Source organism: Pteronotus mesoamericanus, unplaced genomic scaffold (assembly GCF_021234165.1).
Source record: "Pteronotus mesoamericanus isolate MK-2021 breed Mesoamerican mustached bat unplaced genomic scaffold, CSHL_Meso_final scaffold_167, whole genome shotgun sequence".
NCBI lineage: Eukaryota > Metazoa > Chordata > Mammalia > Chiroptera > Mormoopidae > Pteronotus > Pteronotus mesoamericanus.
Window position 1 is genome coordinate 13,561,296 of NW_026555308.1, and position 24,886 is coordinate 13,586,181.

Genomic DNA, 24,886 nt, shown 5'->3' on the forward strand with positions numbered 1-24,886 from the left:
TGGCTGCACAGTAGAATCACCTGGAGACCTATCTTAAGATGCTACACCTGGTACACCTGACACAGATTGAACAGAATTTCAGATTCTGGGGGAGGTGTTGGGACATCATTAGTTTTCAAAAGTCACCAGGTGATTCTATATGCAGTCAAGTCAGAGAACCACCATCTATGATATGTGATTGTTTAAATATTATTAGAACAATCTGTTTTTACTTAAGGTTATGTAGAAGTCAACCATGAACTTTTCTGATATGGGGAGCTTTGTCAACAATAAATCGTTTATTTCTTTTTTTGGTAATTGGTTTCTGCAAGTTGTCTACATGTTCTTGGGTCATTTTTATACACACACACACACACACACCCACACACACAGGGTCTGGCACAAATAGCTCCCCTTTTTATTACGTAAAAATCTTTTATTACAAAATCATGAGTATGTAATTCTGTAACATAACAATATCCCACTCTGGCAGGCATTTCTCCTGCCAGACCCTGTATATAGATGCCGGACACGTACACACACATACATGTATGTTTTTTTTCCAGAAGTGAGCCATTTCATTTGTGTTATCAAATGTGTTGCCATAGAGTTGCATATAATCTTCTTTTTCATTTTTCTTTTCTTCTATAACTTTTATTAAGTGCTTTTAAAAAATATATAACCATACCTTCTTTTTCCTTATTGGACTTGTGGGGAGGGGGGTGCAGGGGGTTAGTTAGGTGTTTTCAAAAATGAGTATCTGAATTTATTTACCTGTTTGCTTTTTGTGCTTTCTATTCCATTACACCCAGATTCTATCATTATTAATTTTCTATTCAGATTTTCTTTTAGTTTACTTTGTTCCCATTCTAAACTTCTGGGGTTTGTAACAAGTTCTCTTTTTGTTTTATTAGTTATTCTTTATAATAAAAGCCTTGAAGCCTATTAATTTTCCTCTGACAACAGCGTTTGTTGTATTCCATAAATTCTGCTATAGAATGTTCTTTTCTTTGTTGCTTTGTATAAAAAGATTGAATTTTGTTATCAAGGGTTATGTTTGTCAATTTTTAAGTTATAAAAATGTATTTTCAGTATTATTGGATTATTATCAAAGAATTTGGCTTGAGCATCACCTCTTTTATTTCATTTGTTGAGGTTTTCTTTATGTCCAGGTATAGGACAGATTTTATGGATATTAGAAAATAATATTTTCTACTAAGCATAAGCATGTTTCTGTATATATCTAATAAATTGAGTTTGTAGGTGGAACTGTGTGAGTTCTTCATGTCCTTACTTGTTTCTATTTACCTGCTTGATATGGAAAAGAGTATTGATTTCTTCAATTACATATGTATTTATTTTATCAAGTTATTATTTTTCTAACAGTTTTCAGTCTTTGTATTTGGTGTTACTATGTGGTTGGCACTGCTCCAAGTGGTTTTTAATACTAACTCATTTATTTAAGCTTCAGGACAATCCTAGGAGAAGGGTAAGATGTCCTCCCAGAAGAAATAGGGATGTGATACAACTTGTCAAGGTCCTAGAGCTAGTAAGAAGTAGAAGCAGGATTCAGATGGGGTGGTTTGGACGCAGAGTCTCATTCTCAGCCATCGCCTGGCATGTGACATCTATAGCATGGGTGGCCTTGCCCTCCTGTGAATGACCTCCTCATTATAGGCCTAAGAGGGGTTCTCCATCTTCTTATGGGACCCTCTTCCTGTAACTACATTCAATGAGTTCCAGGTGAGCTCTAGACTCAAATCAGGATAATCAACACCCTGTGCTGAGATGTTTTGGAGTGATGGCTGAGAATTTAATTCATTCATTAATCCAGCAAAGATTATTTGAATACCTACTACATGCCTTTCACTTAGTGTTGAGGGTAGAGTAGTGACTGAAACAGACAAAACCTGCCCTTATGGAGCTTAGAGTATAGTAGAGTAATATAGACCAAAAAAAAAGAACTATAATAAATGGGTTTTGTAAGAAAAATGATAAGGGCTATAGGAAGAAAACAAAACAAAGTACAGGTGATTGGGAATGTGGGCCAGGACAGTGCAGTTTCCCTCAGAAGCTTACACGAGAAGGTGATCTTTGTGCAGAAGCTTGAATAAGGTGAGGGAGGGAGGGAGATACACAGAAACTGAGAAGAGCCTTCCAGACAGAATGAGTAACCAGAGCAGTGCCATGAGGCAGGCCTGCCCGGAGTGTTCCAGAGATCACAAGGAAGCCAGGCAGCGGGAGGAGTGTGAGTAATGGGGAGCGGGGTGGCTATGAGGTGAAGGGGGTGACGCGGGCTGCGCGGCGAAGAGCCTTGCAGACTCTTACATGGGCATTGGCTTTATTTCTTTTTTAATGTACTTATTTGTTCTTATTTTGTCTTTATTGTTATTATTGACATTGTTAGAGATGTCCCCGTTTCCCCTCTCCCTTCGTCCACCTCCATCCGGTCCCCAACCCCTTTCCCTCTGGCCATCACCGCGCTGTTGTCTGTGTCTTTGGGTTATGCATATATGTTCTTTGGCTAATTCCTTCCCCTTCTCTCATTCAGCCCCCCTCATTGGCTTTATTTCTAAGAGAAATGGGGACCTACGTGAGGGTTCTGAGCAAGCAAATGATTGACAGCATCCCACAAATTTAATCGGGTTCTCTTTGGGTGCTGTGTAGAAATGAGAGCAAGGTTAGAAGTTAGGAGACTCCTGCCAAAATCAAGGGAGAGGTGATGGAGGCTTGGACCGAGGAGATGGCAGTGGGGATGGTGAGATGTGCTCAGATTCAGGAAGGGAGAGCCCACAGGGTTGCTAAAGAACTGGATGTGTGCTATGAGGGAAAGGCGGGGACCAGGAGAAGGCAAGGCTCTTGAGACAGGGAAGCTTTGGGTAGAGCAGGTTTGGGAAAGAAGATCAAGAATTCAATTTGGGAAAAGGTAATGTTTAATAGGGTTGTGAGACAATTCTCCATGGGTCTCTCCTGTTTCTGCATATCTTGTGAGCAAACGCCCTCAGGGCTCTCCGTTCTGGATTACTTTCTCAAGGATGTTTGAATAATTGAGCAGCCTTGGAAAATGGAGATAGCCTCTCTCTGGGACAGAGGGCAGATATGTCCGCTGTCCAGGCTAATAATAATATTTTTCTTCTGAGGCAAAGGTTTAGCAGGTTTTCTTCTAGCTCATTAGAACGTATGGGTTTTTTTCAGCCATGTGCACTGTATCCACCTTGGTCCCCTGTGCATCATCCCCCTACCCCGCAACACACACACACACACACACGTGCATGCCCGCGGGTCTTGAGAGGCAGGGAGAACTGATGCCAACATGAATGCTCTGCTGTGAGTCATCAAGCCCTTTGTCTCTGACCCAGGAGTCTCATGTCTTCTGCCAGCATCCCAGGAAGCTGTAGCAGGATAACTTGGTGCCTTGCAAGTAGGAAAAAATCCCCAGTTCTTTCACTGTTCTTGACAAAGATGTCTATTAGACATCCGAGTGCAGATATGTAAACAAGTAGGTATATGAGTTTGGGATTCAGGGGAATAACACCGTCTGAAGCTATAAATTTGTGCACGTGAAGCATAGTGTGATTTTTAAAGCCTTGCAGCTGGGTGGTGAAGGAAAGTCAGGACAAAGGCCCAGGAAAAGCCAACACTGAACACTGGGAAAGGATGGGAGGGAGGGCAATATGAGAAGGAGAGGAATTAGCCTGAGAAGGAGTGCCTATGAAGTAGAAAGAAATACAGAGAGTAGTGTTCTGGAAACTAAAGAAAGAAAGGGGTTCCAGAGGAAGGAGCAGCAACTGCGTCAAGTGCTGCAGTAGGTCAAGTAACTTACTACATGTAGCAATGAAGAGGTCATTTAAGAGCAATTTTAGTGTGTGTGTGTGAGGTCTGGTGGGGGACAGGGGAGCAAACCCTTGTTTAAGACAAGATGGGAAAAGAGGAATAGGAAACAATGAGTTAGAAAACTCTTCTGCGTACTTTCGCTGCAAAGGAACAGAAACGTGGGGTAGAGGCTAGAGAGGGAAGTGGGGCAAAGAGAAGATTTTTTTTTTAAATCAGAGAAGTAGAAGTAAATTTAGATATGGAGAGAATGATGTTGCAGAGAGGAGAAAATGGTGATAAAAGAATGAGAAAGGGGAGTGTTGAAGTGATGTCCATGAGTAGGTGAGGATGTGAGGATGTGATCTAGCAAGCAAGGGGAGAAGGAGTGGGTCTCATCCAGGAGCCTGGATAGTCTCTCTGTAAAAACATAGTCATTGCACCAATACAGAGAAGTGGGGAAATGGAGTAGATGGAGCTTGTGGGAACTCCCTTCTGCTTGCTTCCTCCTTCCACAGTGACTTAGGAAGCAAGGTCATCAGGCCTAGCTTTATTCCTGACTTTCTTTCAGTTAGGTCATTTAATTCTATCACACATCTCAGTGTGCCAGCTATGGAAACAGAAACCCAACCTGAGTAACTTCAACCAGTCGAGGGTTCATTTTCAGGTTTGAAAAAAGTTCAAGGGTGGGCCATATACAGCAGACCACAAAGGTGTCAGAGACCCAGGTTGCTTTCGCCTTTCTGGCTCATCATGCACTGACTTCTACACTCATGGTCACAAAATGGCTGCTGGAGTTCCAGCTGTCCTTTCTACATTCCAGGCAGAAAGAATGGGAATGAAAAGGGGTAAAAGGGCATTTATTCCAACTGATTTAGCACCCTCCACCAAAGGATTTCTTGGAACCTCCACAATGATGTCTGCTATTCATTCTTTGATCATCCCTAACTACAAGAAAAGCTGGGAACCATTGCCTTCTGTTTGGGCACATCATCACTCTAAATAAATCAAGAATCTTTATCAAGTAATAAGGGAATAATGAATATTTGGTAGGCAGCTAGCAGATTCACGCATATCCAATGGCCTTCCAATAAACTCTTTTTTTTTTTTCCTTAAGTCTTTTTGGAATGGATTCCCAAGGTATACAAAGCAAAGAGACTTGAGAGACACTGAGGAGTAACACGAGGTACCAGAGGGGCTCAGATGGGGAGGTGCAGGGTAAAGGCTGCAAACAAGATGAGAGAAGATGAGTTTGGAAGGAAGACAAACTACCAACTTAAAGATACAGGGGCTAGATAGAAACCATTCTAACATAGAGAATCTTCGAGAGGGGTGAGAGAAAGTTAATAAAATAAAAGGCTATTTGGACAAAAAAGTTTGAGATTAAGTACATCAGTTGTTCTTCATACATATATTCATAGAAACAGTTATATGTTAATATATATTATATATTAATGTAATTATTAATATATGTAAAACTATATAATTTTAAGAATATATATTTTAATATATTAAGAATATATAATATTAAGAATATATGTGTGTGTGTGTGTATGTATTCTTAACCCATTCTATACCTCCTGTCATGCCCATTGCAAATTGTTGAGTTGTTACTAATCATGGTTTGGGAAAACCCAACATAACAAAAGAACTACTCCAAACTGAGAAGCACTGTTCATTTATACAATACAATAATATGTATACACTTAAAAAAAATAAGCGTACTATTATTTATTCAGCGGACAGGTGATGCTTGCTGCATAAAAGAAATCAGATTCCTCAAATAGTTGTATCTCATGAGGTCACAAAACACTTCAATGTCATTCCCAGTGAGGTCCCCCTGACTACTCTGCTTAAACTTGACCTCTTCTAGTCATTCCAGAAAATGGCTCCTTCTTATTTTCTTCACAGCACTCGTTATACTCTGACATTACTTGTTCACATATTTATTTCTGTGTCTTGGCACCATCTGAACTACTAAAACAACCGCTCCTTGAGGGCAGAGACTTTCCCCGTCTTATTTTTCACTGGGTCCCCAACATGGGCACCATCCTGAGTACTAACTAAGTAGGTTCTCAATAAATATTTGATGGCTATATTTGTTCAAGTCCTCAACACAGGTCTTGGCACATAGTACGTGGTTAATACACGCTCACTCTCGCCATCACTAATAACAGTCCACGCCCACCCCCACCCCCACCATCAGCACCATCATCACTGCCGTCATTGGCACAATTCTAATCCTATGACCCTAGGGATCAGATAGGACTCCACGCATACACACAATAGACATTTATTTTAAAGAGTAAAAAAAAAAAAAAAGAGGTCTGCTAAGAGAGCCTAAGACCCAGACCTGGAGTGTGTCTCCTTTTCAAACATCACAATATTGCAAAGGAAGCATAAAGGCTGTGAGACCTCAGGGGGCCAAGGATTTTCTGGTAGAGAACAAGGTCAGATCATCTCTTAAACTGTGTGGTGGTTTTTGATTCTCAGGTCCTTTCTTCTTTTGGTGTCTCCTCCTCTGCCCCATCACCCTCAACCCTCCCGCCCCCCACCCCCGACCCCCTACACACCCTATGGTTGCAAATTTCTTCTGCACAGAGTGGATGCCACATTCACTCGGGGCCCCTGCTTTTCCTTGCTGTCTCCAAGTCCTTTTTACAGGGAAGCATGTGGTCAGAAGAAAGCTATTTGCTACCTAGAGCTCCCTCTGCTGATATGCAGGGTTGACGATTAGCTTGAAAACCTACAGTTTCAGAAGCACAACTAGTGTCTGGCAGGGCATGTCGCCTACCTATGCCTATGCCTTCAGTCTGATCAGAAGCTGTTTCCTTTTCTTGGGTAGAATTGGCGGGGCGGGGGGGGGTGTACAGCTGATGCATGTCCATGGCCTCCTGCCCTTTGAGGGTGTCTGGGGGCTTTCGGCCTCCTGCCTCCTCTGACCTCTTTGTGCCCAGGAAACCTGGCACTTGCATGCTCTTGTCAGAGAGAACCAGGAATCCCTAGTGATCGGACGATGTTCTGTGCTTAACTCTCCCACTGACCCTCAGGAACAGGTGACCCATGTCTATTATTTCTGTTTTATACAGAAGTGAAACCTAGAGGGAGGTTTTTAAGAGCAAAGTCAAAGTCAATTTATAGAATCTGGGTACAAACGGGTTCTAATAAACTAAAAAGGAACAGACACATGATTAAGATTTAAAAAAAAAACCCCTACATATTTGAGTAAATTTGACTCGTGAAGTTTATTTAAATTCAGAAGAAGGCATGCCATTCTCTGGTTCTCTAGTACCTTCTGTCAGGACGACTTGAGGGAAAGGGAGATCATTTCTTTACAAACCAGCCTCCCAACATGACCAAGCTGACATTCCTTCAACTCTGCCACTGGCCAGTACCAATATTTCATATGAAATATATAACATTCTGTTACATACAATACCCTTATCCCCTGCCACCCCCTTCCCCAGAAGCCTTAGGGTATAGTTAATGTTATTTGTCTTCACATTTTACAGGTTGTAAAATTGAGGTTTCAGAATATTGGCAACTTGCTTAGAATCACACAACTAAAAAGCTGTTGAGATGCTGATGGAGTTTGCGAACTTGTATGCACCATACTGTGATCTACCAACTGGTGTTCATTCCACACTGAAAGTTCAGTCAGTGCCCTGGACCGGAGAGAGAGCAGGTCCTTGCCATTGGAGCTTTCTATCAAAATAAAGGACCAGATTTAGTGCTGCTTCCTCCAGGCAGCCTTTGGTGATTACCCCCTTTTCTCTTTGATATCTTTGGACATTCATCATTGACGCTGCCCCTACTGTTAATTAAGAAAACAGATAATACCTAACATTTATTCAGTAGTTATTATGTGCAAGTCCCTATAGAAAAAAAATCTTTAGATGGGTTATCTCATTTAATCCTTATAAGAAATCTTTGTATGATTATCCCTGTTATAATCCACCTTTTTACAGATGGGAAAACTAGGCATAGAGAAGATAAACAACTGACACTGAAAGTCTCAATTAGGAGTTGCAGAATCGGGGATCCGCTTGACAGTCCTTAAGGGTGAAGACCCCTCTTTTCCTGATTTCCCTCATAACTCTTGGCTTAGCACTTGGGCACACCCGGGAGCTTAGAACAACTGGATGACGAATTTACTCTCCCCACACTTGAAGGTGATGATAAAACAGGATTTAGGGGGAGGGAGGGGAAAGGAAGCCCACAAATCAGTTGGGACTTCCTTAGAGCTCTGGCTCTCAGATAACACAAGAATAGGAACCGTATTTATAAAGAAAAATTCCTTAGGGAATTTTCTTCATATCTATATTTCACTCGCCCAGCATGATGCCTGGTGCATAATAGGGTCCAATACATCTGTGTTGAATGACTGAATAAGCTTTAAGGATTCTAAAGAAACTTGCTGCTGTTGCTAAGGCTGCCGCTGCCAGAGTCTCAGGCAGTACTTCGGCTCTGTCTTCTACATCAGGCTCCATAAAGATGCTTGAGGAGCTGTCTGTCTTGGAGCAGGAAGAAGGTCTCAGTGACCCTGGAGCTTGCCTTCCCGCCCTTCTATCTCAGGTGATTTTTTTCGTCCTAAAAGCTTCACATAAGCTGTTTATGGCATCCATAACCTGCCTGGAGCTTTTAAACCTCTTTTTCGTGTGGCTTTTTATGAGTTGAAATAAACAAACAATTCTTTCTTTCTCCTGGGGCTTGGGGGCCTGGATCCTTAACCTTCCTCCTTTAGCCTGTGGCCCTGGAGGGAGCTGAACCAGAGCATGGGCCACAAAGGACTGTGGTTAACATGTTGTTGCAGGAAGTAGATAACATCTTTGCTGCTTAGAGGAAAAATGCAGCCCAGACCTTGAAGTAAAGATGGCCAGGAGTGGGGGAGGGGAGTGCCAAGAGTCCCCAGCCTCTACTGGGATTAGGAAGCTCTGTTTAGATACTGAGGAAGAGTTCTGGGGATATGACCTGATGATCTTGGGCACCATCTCACCCAACCCCTCATCTGGCATTGAAGAACCCAAAGTCCTTGGAGGGGAATGACAAGCCCAAGGTCATGTAGCATCACAGTGGCTGCCTCCCCTGAACCTATTCCCTTCTTCCCATAAAACCTGGAGCCCAATAAAACATCCAGGTGGTTGCTGGGGAGCTGGTTTCTCCCCAGGGCCAGAAGTGATGTATAGGACCTTGGCTGGCACGTTCTATCTTACTGGCCAAAGTGCTCAGTTTAGGGGTGATATATGATCTAAAGCTGCTTCAGTCAGAGAGAATCTCTGGGCCTTTGAGGGGAATGCTGGGAAATGGGAAATACTGCCCCTCCTTCTCCTGGGCTAGAAATGAACAAAGGATACAGGTAGTCTCAGCAACTCATGCAAGGCTGACTTGAAGAGAGAACCTCAGGATGAAGCGGACCCCGCGAAGGCAGAGAAGGCAGATGGAAAGGAAAGGAATCACAATTCTAAGCTGCTGGATCAAACCTCATTTTCTCAGTAGTCACTCTGACCCCATCCTCATGAACGCATAGCACTTCATGAACATCTCTAAAGTGACATCAACCTCACTGCGCTTTAATGACTGACATCTAGATTGGGCTCTTACTTTAGACCCCAAGCTTAGTGAAGGGGACATTCAACCTTACTCACTTGTGGATCCCTGCACCTGGCCCAGTGTCTGACACATGTTTATGGACTCTTATGGAGTGCATAAAACAATCTCCCTGCCTCCTTCTCTGATGGATCCTCTTTATTCCTCCACTTACTTCTCCTTACAAATTAGAATGAGATTTGAAAGCACAGTGGACAAGCAGCAAAACATTCACCTCGAGGTTCCAATTCAGACTAGGGATTGGTTCTGCTATTTGTATTCTCATAGTGCTAAGCGCTGCCCCCCCACCCCCATCCCCACCCACTCCCTCTATCTTCTCTGTGTGTTCAGGTCTGCTGTGTAGAAAGACCTGGGCAGAGGACAAGGGAGGGAAAGACTGGAAAGACTGAGTCAGAGAAGGCTAGGGATGAAACTTGAGCCTTTTGGAATCCTCAGTCTAAATCCTCATTAACAGAGGAGGAAGCTCAGGCCCAAGGAGTTCTCCTGGCTCAAGGTCACCGAGACAGCCTAGTCCGAATGGCTAGAACTGTTCCCCCAGAAACTGTGCCCTACCCTGACTGGAAAGCAGGCTTCAGGATGCTTGGGAAGAAGGACCTGGTAGAACGCTCAGGGGCCAGACTTTGGGGCTGGCAGCTTGTGAAGGGCGAGAAACTTCACAGGGTCTCCCCTTCCCCACTAAAACCCTCACTTGCCAACTGGGTCTGGAGTCTCTTGGCTCACTTGTCAACTGGGTTTGGAGTCTGGGTTTGTGCGTCCTTAGGGACCAGAGAAGTGACTCAATGAAGCATTTAGTACATCGTTGGCACTAGGGGATGGGTGTGATTCAGAAGTCACAGAGACTCATTCATAGCCTCCTCCCTGCCCCTTCAAGCCAGGGATCCAAGGATCATTCTGTGCAGCTCTGACACTCCTGAAACGTTCTTCACGTCTCCACCTGCCAAGCAGTCTTTGTGCGCAAAGAAGATCCCGGACCGTAAACACCGGAGCGGGGAGCGTGCTCCATTCAGCAGCCTCGTGCTTGCTTCCCACACGGAAGGCAGGATCTCAGGACCCCCAGATCTTCATTACCCGACCCCCGTCTCGATTCTGAGCGGGCCCACCCTCACCCAAAGCTCCTGCTTTTTTTGCTCCCGCCTCTTTTTCTTAGCAGCGGGAAATGCCCCCTACCCCACTCCCGTCGTAGTGGGGGTCTGTCTTCTCTGTTTGCCCCCACCCCCTTCCTTTCCCTCCTCCTTCTTCTTCCCTCGCTCCACCTCCAGGCCCCGCCTCTCTCCACCCCGGCCCGCGTACCCCCAGCCGATTCCCGGTCACCCGCCCCCCGCCCCTCCGGGAGAGGGGTGTGGGGAGGGGAAGCCCCGCGGGCTAGGCTCTCCCACCCGTCCCTGCGTGCCGTCCCCTGAGCGCGCGCGCCAGCGCCCCCCTCCGCGGCCTCCGGCTCCCCGCCTCCCCGCCTTCCCCTCCTCCTGGTGACGTCCGGGTCTCTGCCCGTCTGAAAACTCCGCGCCGCGGCGGTGGAGGCGGCGGCGGCGGCAGCAGCAGCGGCGGCGGCGGCGAAGGAGCAGCGGTGAGCCGAGGCGGCGGCGGCGGCCCGAGCGGGAGCCCGAGTGGCGGCCGGCGGCCGCGCGAGCCACGGGGAGCGCGGGGGCGGCCCGGAGCGCCCCGGGTCCCCGCACCCCGCTCGCCCGCCGCGCTCCGAAGATGGTGGCGGCGCCGTGCGCCCGGAGGCTGGCCCGGCGCTCGCACTCGGCGCTGCTCGCGGCACTCACCGTGCTGCTGCTGCAGACGCTGGTCGTGTGGAATTTCAGCAGCCTCGACTCCGGGGCCGGGGAGCGCCTCGGGGGCGCAGCGGTCGGCGGCGCCGAGCAGCCGCCTCCGGCCCCGGCCCCGCGCCGCGAGCGCCGGGACCTGCCTGCCGAGTCGGCTGCAGCCCGAGGAGGCGGCGGCGGCCGCGGAGGACTGGGGCCCCCAGCGCGGGCACGGGGAGGCGGCGCCGGAGAACCCTGGGCACAGCAGCCGGCCAGCCGGGGGGCACTGCCCGCGCGGGCGCTGGTAAGATGCCCCTTCGGCTTGCGTCCCGGAGGGAGGAAGGAAGGGAGCCAAGCAGCGCTGGCCCCACGCCCCCCAGTCATCAAACTGGGACTCCCCAAGCCTGCTGGCACCGCATCCCTTTTCCCTGGAAGTCGGGGTGGGGTTCCTGCCAAAGCTTAGGGGTTGGGGGCTGCCCTATCCTGAGTCTGAGGACTGCCCCCTTGGGGTCTGGGGAAGTTATCTCCAGAGGAGGCGTTTTGGGGGGTTGCAGGAGCTGGCTGGGTGCCGGTTCCCCATCACTCGTTCTGGGCGCTCCTACTTGCTCTAGGCATGTAGGTGGTTGGTGCCTCGAACCCCGTCTGCGTGAGTGGATGGTTCCCGGGATCTTCAGCCGCTGCTCATGGGTGGTTCTCGCAGCATCTCTGGTTTTTACCGAGCCGGCTGCAGACAACTCAGTGCCTGGCTTGCCGCCTCGTTTCTCTGCCCTGGACCGAGAGGGGTTCTGGGATCGGTGTCCCAAGTCCCCAGCTCTGTCCCTGAATCAAGACTCAGTGTGGGGTCCCTGGTCTTACTTTGGTCTACTCCCCTCTCTGCATGTCTGACTCCTGCCTTTTACCTTCCCGGTCTCTAACCTTGCCCTTTCCTTGTGCCCTGTCTGACTTTCCTCACCCTGCTCTGCAGTGTGAGGGCATGGTCCCTTCTCCTGCATGGTGTCTCTGGCTCTGTGTGTCGTGTACAGCTGATTCCTATCACCAGCTGTGTCCCACCGCGCCATCGTGACGTGGGTTGCTGTGGGTGTTCTGTGCTCTCCGTGGTCCCGGCTCTGAAACTGTTCCTTCCGCAGGTCTTTTGGGGGCATCTGGGTGTCTTCCTCCTGCCCCCAACTCCAGGGGTGACTTTTGTAACTTCTTTGGGCTGCCTTGCTGAGTTCATTGAACTCGGAGCGCGAAGGAGCAGAGGTCAGAGTCCCCAACTCTGTTCCAGGATGGTCTCTGCCAGTGGGTGTGTCTGCCTGAAGGCATAAGGAGAACTATGTGTCTTTCTCTATCTTCATCTAGCTTTAATCTTCACCGTGCTACTTGCTTACGGGAAATCTAGCTCTTGGGGGACGTTAGATGACAGGGATTAGTTACAGGATCCCTAGACACTGAACACACATCTCTGTCATTTGTCACTTCGGCAGCCTTCACTGAAGGCTGCCTTCAGACACTGTGATGCTTGTTGATCTGCTAAACTTCTTTGGCTTCAAGGCGACCCTCTTCTGGAGTGCAGCTCTTTGTGCTGCTGGGCTGGTGATGCGATGGCAGGTCACATTGCTGGTGGTGGGTCTGTGTCGGTAGCAGGGAGCTGTCTTTCCCTCCTTTTGAGGGGAGGACAGTGGATTGAGATTCCTGATGAACCTGGGAACCAGGACATTCCCAATGACCTGCAGCCTCTTATTTACAGCAAAGGGTACTCTCAAACGCTGCCTTTAAACTACAGGTGTAAATAGTAATGTCTTTGGGCAGAAATGCAATTAGAAGTTCTTCCAGGATTCAGAACCTTACTGGGAGGGGCTCAAGACGTGCGCTGCTGGTCCCATGTGGGAACACGTAGGACAGGCATGGGGCTTACTCTATCCTGTGCATCTGGAATTCCTATCTGCGTCCTGAGATGCCTTTGGGTGTGAATACCACCTGTTGAAACTAGTAGAGAGGAGGAAGGAGGCCTGGCTGTCGAAGTTCTTCCTGGGTCTCTGACATTTGAGTATTCCATTCATTTCCCCACTTTGTGCGTTCAGTTCAGTGTCGTATTCTCTCACCTCCCAGCTCAGTCACAGAGAGGTTCGTGATTGGGAACCTAGGCGAGAGCATGCCATTTTTCCTTTTATATTCCATTTGGAATGCCAGTTCCAGCAGCAGAGTTGCTTTGCTTTTCTGAAACGCTGAAAAGCAAAGTTCTCTTTCATCTGCAAGTTCAGTTATTGTCACTTGTCCATGCCTCCCAGTGTCTCAATTTCTTCACCTTCTGGTATAGACATGCATGTATTTTTTGGTTTTTTCTCCCTCCCCCTTCTTCATAGTTGTCTACCATGCTATTTTTCACTATTGTGTCTCCTGGATTTGTATTTTATTTTATGTCTCCTTTCTTTTCCCTTCCCCCACTCCTGTCCCTCCCCCTCTTCCCCCACCCTGTACCCCTATGCCCTGCTAGATCCTGAAATCACAGTGCAGACTTGCTGGGTGGGGCCAGGAGTCTGTCTTCCTCTGTGTGCCCCCCCACCCCCCAGCCCCTGCCCTTCCATGGAGCTCAGGGAGACCAGAAGGGGGCAGGCTGTTCCCAAAGTCTGGTGTTGCCTGAGCTTGGATTGCAGGCTAGGAGAGGACCAGACCGTTTCGCAAGCCTCTGAGGCCCTTGCAACATGCGGTTTGTTGCAGACCCTGCTGGAGCCGCTGGCATGGTGCTTTGGCGCTGGATTCAGGAGAGAGACGTTGAAAAAAAATTCCCTGTGATTTTCCAGATGGCTCTTGTAAAGAGCTGGTGAGGCACATGCTTGGGAGATGGTGCTTAATCTCTGCCCTGTTGAGGTCTGGGGGTGGGGTGGGGTGGGGTGTGCAGGTGTGCTTCTTGCTCACAGAAGGCTCCTTTGCCCTGGTGGTGGTGGGTATGTCCCCAAGAGTGTCAGGCGGGTGCTGAGCACAGAGCATTTTCTAAACCAGATCTTTTGATGCCTCCTTGCGCCCACCCTCCCACAGCTTCTGCACTTGAACCTTTTATGTTGGAGGAGCTGCACCCCGGTTGAAGGACCCAATTTTATTTTTGGTGCATTTTAAGAAGCCAAGAGGGAACATCCAGTTTCTCAAGCAGACTTAGTCAGATTAGCCAGAGAGCACGAGGGTGGTGGCAAGATGGGCATAAGCCCTCAAAGACCTGCAAGCTTCCCTTTTTCTTTCAGCCTCCTTTACAGCTCTTAAATATTAGAATTATTGGCCGGATTTTAGCTGAGTTTTGTGGCTCTGACACTGATTTTTTTCGCTTGGGTCTCCAATAAGCTGTGGATTTTATTATCATCTCAGAATTTAAGAAAGAGATGGGCTCACTTACAAAGGGCGGGGGACACTGGAGTGTCAAAAAGATCATTCTACACGTTCTGAATAGATTCAGAGAAGATGAAGGAGAGTTGTGTGTGTTAATGTAAGGAATGCTTATTTTCTTTCCCTTTGCCTCCAGTGATCCTCTGAAAGCCCCCACATTTATTGCTTGTGCCCTTTGATAAACTGTTACTCAGTTTCATTTAAGAAACCTAATTTTTATTACCCTTGCATGCGCGCACACACACACACACACACACACACTTAAAGTAAAACAGGGTTTTGGGATTGTCCGACCCCTTTGAAATGTTGATTTTTCGGCATAAATTCCTCATACTTCACATTACTTAGATAACTCAGGATGTTTTCCGACACTGGCAGTGACTTTGAAAAACTGGTTCACTGTATCCAGAGCGCCTCCAGTTCTCACAGCCCCAGAGGCATAGCTTTTCTTTCTCTCCAAATGTTTTGAGACCACAGAGAACAGAGGGTATTTTATTGACGGGGTTTTTTTTTCCCTCACACTCTCAATGGAGTTTTATTTTGCTTGAGCAATGCATTACACTTTGTATACAGAAATATGCATCATTGAACAATATTTATCTTACTGCAAATGTTGCCATCTGCTTAATCACATACTGGAAAATGTTAAATAAAATAGATAAATAAAAGAAATGATTATACACACAGGTATATATGTTTTGTATATATACAGTGTGTTTGTGTATATATTATATATATATACACAGGGTGAGGCAAAAGTACATTTACAGTGTGAGTATATGAAACAGTTTGTTCTTGTATTATTATTTATTAATTATTGTATTGTTTTCCATACAAACAACTGTAAACCTACTTTTCCCTCACCCTGGATATAGGTTTCCTTCCCTTCTCTCTACACTTAGACTTTCTCTCTAGTTTACCAAATCTTTTAAAAAAAAATCTTCCAGAAGTTTGAATGACAAAATCCTTATTACTTTTCGCAAATAGGAAGCCAAAACGTAAGTTCCTGTTTGCTGGAAATTGTCCAACTTTGATCCGTGGCCTTAATAGGAAAGAAATATGGTTTACTGAGCTAGAGTAGATACTTGGCATCATGTTGGGAGTGTATGTGTGTGTATGTGTATGTGTGTGTGTGTGTGTGTGTGTGTGTGTATGTGTGATACATGCTCCCATGCCTATGTGTTTTCCAGACAACAAAATATCCATCAGAGTATCTCTGTAGTAAGGGTCTGTCCTCCACCCAGAGCAGTATGTGATCCGTGGGGCCATAAATCTATGTGCAGAAAGACTGAAATGCACAGTGCCAATGTGATTGACTGTGTGGGATAAGGACGGACCTCTTCGCTATCTTTTGGTTAATACTGCCCTAAGACTTGTCACTTGTGATAACTCCCCTTTTTTTTTTCCACTTTGTATCTTCCCATTTTTTATTGACCCTGCTCCTGATCCCTCAGAAACAAAGGGAAAATACTTTGGGGGGGGGGAAAAAAAAAGAAGTAAACACAAACTCAACCCCAGCAAAACCCAATTTTAAAGGAAAGGCTGTGGGAACAGGAGAGAAACCTGTAGGAAATATATGCCAGGCCTTAGCACAAATGTAAGAGTTAAGTATCATTGGGTTTAACACACCTAGGTTCAAGGTCCAGCCCTGCTCTTTGCCAACTGCATGAGCTTGGCCAAGTCATTCCAACTTCATGCCTCTGAAAATCAGGGCTACCTTGTAGGGTTGTGTGAGGATGAAATGTAACAACATTTGTGAACTGATTTGTGCCTGGCACATAATTAAATACTCAAATGTGAGCTGTTGTTCTTTAAAAAAGAAACTCTTAGCATGTTTGAAAATAAGCAGTTTTTTTTTGTTTTTTGTTTTTTTGCAATTATCATCCATTTTCCCATGCCAGCTAGAGTTTGAGAGAAATCCAAGGGAGAAGGAAACATCCATCTCCTGTTGTGTCATCCTCAGAGCAGGATGGAATGTGCTTGGCGGGGGAAGTGATACTAACATTTATTGAGTGCTAGCTGTATGCTAGGCATCCTTTCAGTATTTTGCATACATTATGCTCACCGCTCATGAAAAAAAAATCAAGATGGAAGGAGGTATTATTCAACTCAAACAAAATTGAAATTGAGAGCACATGGCTAGAAATTGCTGGTCTTATGATGTCGATTGTGTGGCAGGAATAACGAGGGCTTTGCAGATATTACCTCACCGCCTCAGTGACTCTTGCCCATGGATGAAGAAACTGAGGCTTGGAGAGGGGAAGCAGCTTGCTCACTAAGAGTGCAATGCTGCGCAGGAGCGGGACTGGGACCTAAACCCAGGTCTGCCTCCATTCCAATTGACGGACAGATTTCTGAGCTCCTTTTCTGTGCAGCCAAGTCATTCTTGAAAGTCTTCTTATGAGTTTACTCACTTCTTCTTGCAGGTTTCTAAAAATGTGTCAACCCTAAAAGAAGAGCAGATATGCAATTTTTATTGAATCAGATGCTTGAATAATGAGACAAATAGAAGGGTAATAATAATGTTGATAGCGATAATAATGCCTATATAGCAGTTATAATGTGCCAGGTATTGTTTTAAGCCATTTGTATATGTTAACTCATTTATTATTTCAAGGCATGTACTAACTGTAATTTCAATAGCCAACAGTCCTGGTGCTTAATACATCCAGAACCTTTTCTCAGTGTTTTACAGAGATTAACTCACTTAAACATCATGCTACAGTGAGGAAACTGAGGCAGAGGGAGCTTAGGCAACCTTCCCAAGGTCCAACTAAAAATAGCAGAGCCGAGATTTGAACCCAGGCTGTCTGTGTGCTTAACCACTCTACAATATTCCTCTTAAAAGCATCTGTCTTGCAAGGTCCACAGCCTTGGAATCAAAACTCACTTAAGGAGGCACATAAGTGGTTGATTCGGGCACAGTGCTGAGCACCAAGGACAGCCTCAGTGATCCCAGGAGAAGAAAGTAGCTCGCTAGAGTGAAACACATAGGGCACATCCCAGGGAATAAGTGAACTGCCAAATTGGCTGGAGGGAAGTGTTTTGAATTCAGTTTTGTCTAGCCAGGGGAGGACAGGGAAGAGGATCCTGTGCAAAGGTCCTTGGCCAGTGGAAACAGCCTTTTATTCATCCTCAGCAGGCTTCCTGCTGCTCCACCCTGTGGTTCTCTCAGGCAGAGCCCATTCTTGCCCCCCAAGAGACTGGGTGAAGAAGGGAGGTATCGCCGAGTCTGACTGTGTTGTGGGCACTCCTGCCTGCAACAAAAACTACCCGTTTGCCCGCAGATACTTATCAGGTTGTGTCCCTCTGAACCTGTGGTTAGGGCTGCCCCTTGCCTGTTGGAAGTCAGAGACGTTGCCAAGAAGGTGACAGGAACAGGGGCAGGATGTGTGTCACCTTAACCCTTTCAACACTGTAGTGGGTAGGGAGACTGGCACCCAAACACCCAGCCAGTTGGGGAAGAATGCCCCTTAAGGGCATTCTTGAGTCTTCTTGAGGGGAAGCTCTCCCCCTTTAGGGCCCTCTGAAGGAAACAAAATGGATTTGTTTTGTCTCTTGTCTGGTTTGTCCCAGCCCGGTGACTGCTGGGTTATCAGGGCATCTAATCCAGGCTAATGTGTCTTGGATGCTAATGACAAGCATTTCCCCTCCCTGGAAATCCTTTGCTCTAATCCTTGGCCTCGAGGCACATTGGTTAAACCCAAGGGAGTTAAGTTTACTGGTCAGAGAGATGGATGCAGAGGTCCCCCATTGAGGCACAGACACTGTAAACTGCGATACAGATGATGATGAGGGGGAAAAGGGGGTTTCTCTTTATTGAATGTTTACCAGAAAGACATGATCTCATTGAATCCTTACAGCATCCAGCATGATAAGGGCTCTTGGTCTCATCTTTATTTTACTGATTATAAAGCATAAAAATTAAGGCAATAAATTGGAGAGAAGTTGAACAGCTGAGAGGTAACCAGACTAGGATTCAAGACTGGTGGTGACTCCAAAGCCTGCATCCTTGGACTCAGTGACTCAGTTCAGAGTCAGTAAGTCCTTTATCCCTTGCCCTTCCCTGTTTCACCTCCCTCATCCGTTCACGCAGACAGGCATGCACCCATCCATCTGTCCATCCACCCACCCATCCACCCATCTGCCACTCCAGCATGAGAGCATGCCAGGCACTGTGCCCAGCCCTGGAACTGCCTTTGTGAACGGGGACCAGTGCTCCCTGCTCTCAGGAAGGGCCAGCGGGTGAGTGTGGGGGCCACTGCTAATAAATGGCCTGTTCATCAGAGAGGTTTCTCTCACTTCCTGCCCCAGTTCACTGCTCATCCTCTCTTCCCATGGTGGCCTCTTGGACACAAGAGGAAGGTGTCCCCTAGACAGGTGGGGGCCGAGAACAGTGTGATTCAGGGCCTGAAGCCCTCAAGTCTCCTGCCGTCCCGACACTGGTTAGATGCGAGGCCTGGGCTGCTGTACTCACAGAGGTCAAACTCCTTTTCTTTTCTGTGAATAAGAAGCCCAGAGATGAGCAATGGGCTGCCTGAGGTTTGCAGGGCAGTAGGTGGTCAGATGCTGATTTCTAGTTTGGGGGGCAGAACTCTGACATCAGAGGTTCACAGCCCAGCTCTACCATTCCTACCATGTGACCTGCACGGGCCTGTGAGGAGGCATAGCTCTGGTTCATGATCAGTGTCCCATCTTCTTTCCTGATGCAGCCTCCCCCTCAGAGAGGTTTGCTGCAGGAGGGGCCTGTGGATTTGTGGCTCATGGGGCGGTTGTGTTTGGCCCGCACAGTGCAATAAAATGGAAGGGCATTGAAATGTAGGGATTAGGTTGTGCTGTATAACATGAAGTAGGTTTTTAAAATGCCTTTAAAAAGTCACAAGATCTGGCAGCACTGGGCCTACATTCTGTCTTTTTGTTCCCTGGGCAGGCTGAGGTGGGGCTTCCCTGAGACCTTCCAGGTGCCTGCCCCCCAGCATCTCCTCTTTCCTCTGTGATACCTGACTGGCCGTTCTAGGCTGTTGGGTTGGCAGCCTGTTTTGGAAGAGCTTCGTGTTCACTGTGACAAGCTAAAAATAAGTATCTGTGGTCACCTCTCAGTTATCACCATGTGGTTTATTCACAGCACTTATTTACCTCGACTGCCTTTGCTTTCCCGTGGGCACGATGGAGGTTTCCTTCCCACCCTTGCTGTTGGCATATACCCAGAACATGCAAATTCTTATGAGCATCAGGCCATTGCAGAGGCAACATCTGCAACAAAAATAGAATCAGTTCTACAGTCAGATTCTACAATTTGGTAAACCGGTTTTCCTTTTGTTGGGGTGAGTGTAAGATGCTATTTCAAATCATCTGCCTTCCCCTCTCTGTGCTCCCCACACCCTTGCCCCCCAGTAATGTGGGTTGGGACGTGGAGAGTGGTCAGAGAGCGGCAGGGCCGGTGGAAGGGTGGAACATTCTGGAGCACCTTGGGTGGGTGCCAGCTCTGTCGGGGATGAGCCGGCACGTCTATCAGATGATGCGAACAGGCTCACCGTCCTCACCAGCTTGTGAGGATGTAATTCAGTAAGCAGATGAGAAAGTGCTTTGAAGCTCAGAAAACCCCGTGTGAATGTCAGACGGGGTCTGTCTTAGAGCACAAGAAAGTGAGAGGTTCATACCAGTTGGCAGGGCTCCCGTTATGTGGCCTCTGAATCCCTGGGGACAAGGAGCGAATGAATGAGGAATGTCCACTAGCGGGTTCCAACCCACTCGCCCATCTGCCCATTAATTCAACAGGTAGAGGATGAGGGCCTGCTGGGGGCCAGACGCCCTGTGAGGACAGGGACAAGCAAGACAGCAGTGCCCCTGCCCTCCTGCGGTTTATGGTCTGGGAGGAGGATGGCCCCCAAACAAAACCAAACAAGGACATTTAAAAAAGTCAAATTGTCGCAAGTGTAGTGACAGAAAGTTGGGGTGCTGAGACAAAGAGGCCATGCATGAGGATTTATTTTAAATTGGGTGAATTAATTGTATTTCTTTTTGGCTGAGCACTTACTTTGGGCAGACGCCTTTTGCCAGAGTCATTCCAGACTGACCCCCGGAATCCTGACACAGCAGCAACGGAAGGGGCTGCGTCGGCGCACGATCTTCACTAGAGCAGCTTTTAATAAAGAGTTTCTATTCCTATCTGCACAAAATGTATTCATTTTTAACATTTTGCATATTTTTAATGATTCTTAAAACCAAAATAGACTCTACATACAGAAGTGCCCATTATTCTAACTGCACAGCTCGATGAATTTTCAGGAACTGAACCCACCCAAGTAACCCGCACCCAGGCCAGGAAACAGAGCACGCACCGTGTCCCAGCGGCACCCCTCCCCTGCTTCTTGGGTGAACATTCTTTTTTAAACTTGTGAAGGCTGTGTATTTCTTTGAATGTATATTAGGGAAAATATATAAATATAACCAGACACGTCAAAATGACAGTATTAGAGCTCTTATTGCCTACTATATGGGTAAATTGGCATTTAAGAAAAAGAAGAAGTTAACATAATGAAAATACATAACTTATAGTATGAATCCCTAAGTCTAATTTTAATTCTGACCTTAACTTGGGTGGTGAATGACTGTCAAGGATGTCATAGAATGACCAAGATTTGGCCAAGGCGGCTTAACCATTTTAAAGACACCCTGCTCCTGGGGAGTCTTTATTTTGTAAAGTAGGTAATTGTCTCACCACTGTGCTGTACACCTGAAACTAATACAGAATGGTATTAAATGTAAGCTGTAATGGAGAAACATTTCAAAAATTAAAATAAATGTAACAAACAGACAAACAAAAAAAGACACCCTGTTCCCCTGGGGAACAGCCATGCTGCTCTGTTCTGACGTTCAAGTGGAAAGGGTTTAAGGTAGACGGCAGGAGGGACTGTGCTCTGGGTCCGTCTGAGGGGCACTCCCGGTCGTGGGCCCTCTCTGATGCCCTTGGTTGCTATCTGAGCTGCTCCTGCAATTATCGGGCTCCCCAGGCCTGTCTTCTGGACTTAGGTTTGGACCCTTCACGTGCATCTCTTCATTCATGTTGACTCTTTGTGAACATGGAGTTGCTCACGAGTCGAACATGGAATTATCTGTGATGAATAGGTCCCCAAGTGGGCCCGAATGACTGCATTAACCTAACCCTGAACCAAGACTGTCTCCCTTATTCAGAACCAGGATAACAGAACTTCAGCACAACTCCAACAGCAATATGAAAGGGCAGCAGAGACAACTAATCATTTTGTAACGAGCAAGGGGAGAGGCAATAAAAACAGAGCCCAAGGATGGCATGATAATTTCACAAAAGTCTTAGCACTCAACCAGACTCACGTTAATAAAATAAACAAATGGTTTTTTGGTGGTGGGAATCTAATGTATACATTATTTAAGGATAGTATTAAAACCAGATTAGATGGGTCAAGCAATACAGCGGTTACCTCATTAAGCTTCCTTTTCTTTGGGGACATGGAAAAGTTATTCTCTTCCTTTTTTTCTTCTTGTGAAATCGGGCTTTATTAATTAGAGATGTAATGGGGAATACTTTTTTTCCCCCCCAGACCAGCGGCTGTTTTCTGTTTATTTTTTAATGCAGGACCATGCTTTGCAGGTGTTCTCTTTGAAATGAAAGCCTATTCATTGTCTCTCTTATTCTCTCTCTCTTCTCCTCAGCTCAGAAGGGGCAGCTGTTATAAAAGACACTAACAGAGAACCCCATTTGCTTGTCATCAGGCATTATGGGAGATTCATTCCTGATGCAAAATGACCTTATTACCTGCTTTTTCTCCTAGTCTTATTGAATAATAGTTGTTGAATTGTTACCCCTGATTCCCTTTTGTTTAGAAGATGAGGTGATGACAGAGAACTAGGTGGAGATGACTCAGGGAAGGTGTTAAGAGCAAACCTGGGAGGTTTGCAAAGGGTGCAGACTGGATTATTAACGCTTTTTAGGTGAGAGGGTGACTACTGTTTTGGCTTTCTTTTAGGGTAAAAAAAGGTCACATGGAGCAATTGAACTCTGATTCAGCAGGTGGTGTAAACCCCCAACAACAGCGGAAACTAGAAAGTTCTGACCAAGCGAACCTGGTCTCTATGGGTCAGGTCTGGGCTACAGATGGGATAATGACACCACAGGGGTTTCTTTGTTTCTTCTCTTTTTTTTAATTAAAAAAATTTAAATTTCTGGCCAACATTTCAAAATCCGTGATTTTGTTGTCAGTGGAAATCAAGCTCTTCCACGTGATTACAAGGAGAGCATTCCAAGGGCCCACTCACAGGAGACTGTGATGTGGCAAGGTTTACTCGCGTGGAAATAGAAGCTGCCCCCCGGGTTTCCAATGCAGGCTACCCCGTCCCACCTCCCTCTGTGCCGCCATGGGAAAAACCCAGTGTGTCCTCAGCATGGCCAGAACAAAAGCCAGAGTTTCTGCTTCATATTAAAACTTAGTCTTTTGGAGCCCACGCCATCTGCTGCGGGCCCAGGTCGCTGCTAGACCCCCGCTGCTAGACCCCCGTAGTTGCGTGCTGCCAGGTGAGAAAGAACTTGCAAATGAACGGGGAAGGGGGGTGGAGAGAGAGAGAGAGAGCGAGCGCGAGCCAGTGCAAGCGCGTGAGAGCATTTCTTTGTTTCCCTGGGATTAAATTAGTTTGGGTTTAGGATGGACCAGGTGCTTTTTCAAAAGACCAATCAACTTCTCAAGCTTTTGTGGGCTTTTGATAGGTCCACCCCCTGGTTAGACTGACAGGCCTCTATGGCCAAGCACCTTCCCTTGTACCCCCATCAGTCTGGTACCAGAGGGGAAGGGAGGAAGGAGTGTTAATCCCCCTGGCAGAGCACTGTTATGATCCCCGGAGGTGTGAAGCTCTAGCTTCCTGGTGAAGGAAACAGCCTCATGCTCTCCAGTTTATTAAGCTCAATATCTGTTTCCTCCTTCTTCTCCTTCCTTATTAATAATTAGCGAACTACCCATGGTAACAATTTCACATAAAAATCTAATTTGGACTTTCTATTTCAAATTTTGTAATTCTGGCCTTTATTCCTATAGAGGTAATAATTTGAGGGAGGGGAGGAAACTTCTCTACAGGGGATTCCACTTGCCAGTTTGTCACGGGGTACACCAGTGTACTTTGCGTATTTGTGTTACCTGCAAGACTGCTGTTAGGATTTGAGTTTACAACTCTGCGATTGATAATAATAAGTAATAATTGCTGTTATCTATGAAATGCTAACTATGTGCCAGGCACTGTGCTAAGCAGCATCTCGTGGATTACTTGTTTTATCATTACAACAATCTTCTGATATTTTTCCCACTCACAGATGAGGAAAATGAGGCCTAGAGAGAGTGTGGAATTGCCCAAAGTCACAGAGCTGTAGACTTGGAATTGGAACTCGGTCAGGTGACCAGGGAGAGCATGTGTCAAATACCGTGAGTGCGCTGTACAGAACGTTTTAACGAAGTGAGTCATTTAGGAGTTTTTCTGAGAGCTCTGTAAAAGGGTTGCCATCATCCATCCGTTGCCTGGGCGGAACCGCTGTGAGACCCAGCAGCAAAAAATCCCCCAAAGTCAAAGTTTGATGTAAAATGCAGACCATGACTCACTCTCTCCAAGGAGGGGACAGTATGGAAATGACCATGGACTTGGGCAGTGGTGAGGCTGGGAGACTGACCGGGGTGGAAGGGCCCTCACCAAGGCTCCCGCCGTCCTCACACGCCAGGCGGGCAGGGCCCGCAGCATCTGCCCTTCATCTACAGCCTTGCAGCAGTGAGGTAGCATCTACAGGGTAATATTTTGAGAAGTCCTGATTTGTATTAAAATAATAATTACAGTGATAATTACAAGCATGGATTTCAGTGAGACTCAGCTGCTAACTGTGAGAGAAAATAATTAACTGCATATTCTCTCAGAATCAAATCGGAAACCCAGTCTGGCCTTTCTTCTTTCTGTGGGTCCAGCACAGGTTTTGCTGCAGATGAAGGGTCGTGTGTGTTGCCAGATGCTGTTTATGCTAATAGTATTGATGGCAGATTTCCATGCGGGGAGGAGCTTGTAATGGGGCGAACACTGTCCTTTCATACCAAACATTGAGGAAAACAACCTGATCACAATCTGTTGGTAGCATCATCCCTTAAACCATGAAATGCACCTCACCCTAGAAGCAAATGTGGTAACAACTGGAGGAGAAGTGATTTAAATCTGTCCTTAATTATTAAATATTCTTAAATACTCTAGCATGGGCTGATACCTGGCCGCACTGAAAGATTCATTTAATTTGGTGGCTGTGGTTTTCTTTATACTCCTGCTTTTGAAGTTGATCGAATGGGTCCTGCCTTTATTTTAACATCTTGCTAAAGTTCACTTGAAGTAGA

At 46.5% G+C, this 24,886-nt stretch overlaps 1 protein-coding gene across 1 annotated transcript in view; it reads left to right on the plus strand.

The window, feature by feature from the left end:
• The first annotated feature begins 11,018 nt into the window (after nt 1-11,018).
• XYLT1 (xylosyltransferase 1) overlaps nt 11,019-24,886 on the plus strand; it is a 295,314-nt gene continuing 281,446 nt past the window's right edge. The window contains exon 1 of the mRNA XM_054589630.1: nt 11,019-11,445. Coding sequence (XP_054445605.1) covers nt 11,095-11,445 — 351 coding nt within the window. The 5' untranslated portion in view covers nt 11,019-11,094. The remainder of the gene's footprint in view (nt 11,446-24,886) is intronic.